The sequence below is a fragment of the Aplysia californica genome, unplaced genomic scaffold (assembly GCF_000002075.1).
Source record: "Aplysia californica isolate F4 #8 unplaced genomic scaffold, AplCal3.0 scaffold01078, whole genome shotgun sequence".
Lineage (NCBI taxonomy): Eukaryota > Metazoa > Mollusca > Gastropoda > Aplysiida > Aplysiidae > Aplysia > Aplysia californica.
The window spans coordinates 91,166-93,241 of NW_004798348.1; the positions used below are offsets into that span (position 1 = coordinate 91,166).

The window sequence follows — 2,076 nt, forward strand, 5'->3', positions numbered from 1 at the left end:
TGGACAGTGATTTTTTTTTTCTTGTAGCCAGTGAGTGACTGAGTGGTGAGGTTTTTTTCTTTTTAATTTTTTTTAAAGGGGTTGTTGGTTTTTTTTTGGGGGGGAGGTGTTCTGGTTTTGGCTCTTGCAGACATGGTCATGATAACGATAAATTTATTCGAAAAAGTGCATATCTACACTCTACAGCATGTTCTATGCGCTTTACAACTGTTGTTACCTCCGGCAGACCCAACACGGAACGACTCTAGAGGGGGGGGACCTTCTCGGGTTCAAGCAGCCTGCTTGGGGAACAGTGCAAATTGTCTCGATTGAGGCGTGAAATATTGAACCATCTAATCAATGTCACCTTTGTTTCTTCTTTTTCCCCGGCAAACAGAAACCGACGTCGGAGTTGATGGCGGCCATCCAGCTGGGCATTGGTCAGAGCGTGGGCGGACTGTCTTCCAAGCCAGAGAGGGACGTGCTCATGCAGGACTTTGGGGTCGTCGAGGTCGTCTTCTTTCCCAGGTGGGTACTGCGGGCTCGTTGAGATTAGTTGTGGGTGCTCTGCGGGTGCTCTGGTGTGGTTTGCTTCTTCTTTCCTATGAAACATCTATCGTCCTTATCTCCCCTTCTTCTTTTTTATGTTTGTTACTCTCTTGTAGCACCTCTAATCTTCTGACGCTCATATGACCTTATGCAGTTGCGAATGCCGTAATTGTTACTCTCTTCTAGGACCTCTAATCTTCTGATGTTTATATGACCTTATGCAGTTGCGAGCGTCGTAAAAGCTCTACTAAAACTAAAACTTCTACTAAAACAAACAAAACTCTTACTAAAACTAAAAAACACAGCTAATCTCTGTTCCCGTCCCTCCAACAGTGAAGGCAGCAACCTGACGCCAGCACATCACTACAGTGACTTTCGCTTCAAGACTTACGCCCCCGTGGCCTTCCGGTACTTTCGGGACTTGTTCGGTATACAGCCAGACGACTTTATGGTGAGTAGGGAAGTGTCAAGGCCAGTGGCCTCTTGTGTGGTTGATTAGGCCCTCTCTCTGCCATTGCTTGGAGAAAGTGGGAGGAATTTTTGCTGTCTGATCCTACTTCTTTTCTTTCCCTGTGTTGCTTCTATTTTTGTTGTACTTTTCCCCAGCATGTTTTCCAGTGGGTGGTTTGGATAGAAGAAAGAAAGGGTGTCTACTTGGCTTCAGAATTCATGGAGTTGTTTTGACGGTGTTCATGAAAAAGTTGTGTGCAAATACTGGATAGAGAGAAGGAGAAGAAAGGGAAGAAAGAAAGGGTCTCTACTTGGCTTCAGAATTCATGGAGTTGTTTTAAACTGTATTCATGAAAAAGTGGTGTGCCGACACTGGATAGAGAGAAGAAAGAGAAGAAAAGAAATGGCCTCTACCTGACTTCAGAATCCATGGCATTGTTTTGAAGGTATTCTTGAAAAAGTGGTGTGCCGAAACTGGATAGAGAGAAGAAAGAGAAGAAAAGAAATGGTCTCTACCTGACTTCAGAATCCATGGCATTGTTTTGAAGGTATTCTTGAAAAAGTTGTGTGCAGAAACTGGATAGAGAGAAGAAAGAGAAGAAAGGGTTTCTGCTTGGCTTCAGAATCTATGACATTGTTTTGATGGCATTCCTGAAAAAGTACTTGGCTTCAGAGGCCATGACATTGTTATGGCGGTATTCTTGAAAAACTTGTGAGCTGAAACTGGATAAAAAGAAGAGAAAGGATAAAGAAGAAGCGGAAGAAGCCTCCATCCGTCCGTCCATCTGTCTGTTCATCCGTCCATCCGTCCATCTGTCCGTCCGTCAGTCTGTTCGTCTGTCTGTCCGTCTGTCTGTCTGTCCGTCCGTCCGTCCGTCCGTCTGTCCGTCCATCCGTCTGTCCGTCTGTCCGTGTGTCCCTCCGTGATGGAGAAGTTCGGTCTGGGCGTGCCCCAGGCGGTGTGGTGCACGGTACAGGACATTCTGCACTACTACGAGGCGGAGTGTAGCCCAGAGGGCGCCGACCTGGACAACGCTGATGCCTGGCTACAGGAGTGGCTGGACAGAGTGGTGGGTTTTGGGGGGTTGTTTTTGTTTA

The 2,076-nt window shown here is 46.4% G+C and overlaps 1 protein-coding gene across 1 annotated transcript in view; it reads left to right on the top strand.

Annotated features, from left to right (window-relative positions):
• Window positions 1–2,076, top strand: part of LOC101847461 (phosphatidylinositol 4-phosphate 5-kinase type-1 alpha) — a gene marked incomplete at its 3' end in the record, with an annotated part of 93,375 nt that overhangs the window by 45,178 nt on the left and 46,121 nt on the right. Inside the window, 2 exon segments of the mRNA XM_013089914.2 lie at window positions 377–507; window positions 862–979. Of these exon segments, the coding sequence (XP_012945368.1) occupies window positions 377–507; window positions 862–979 (249 nt within the window).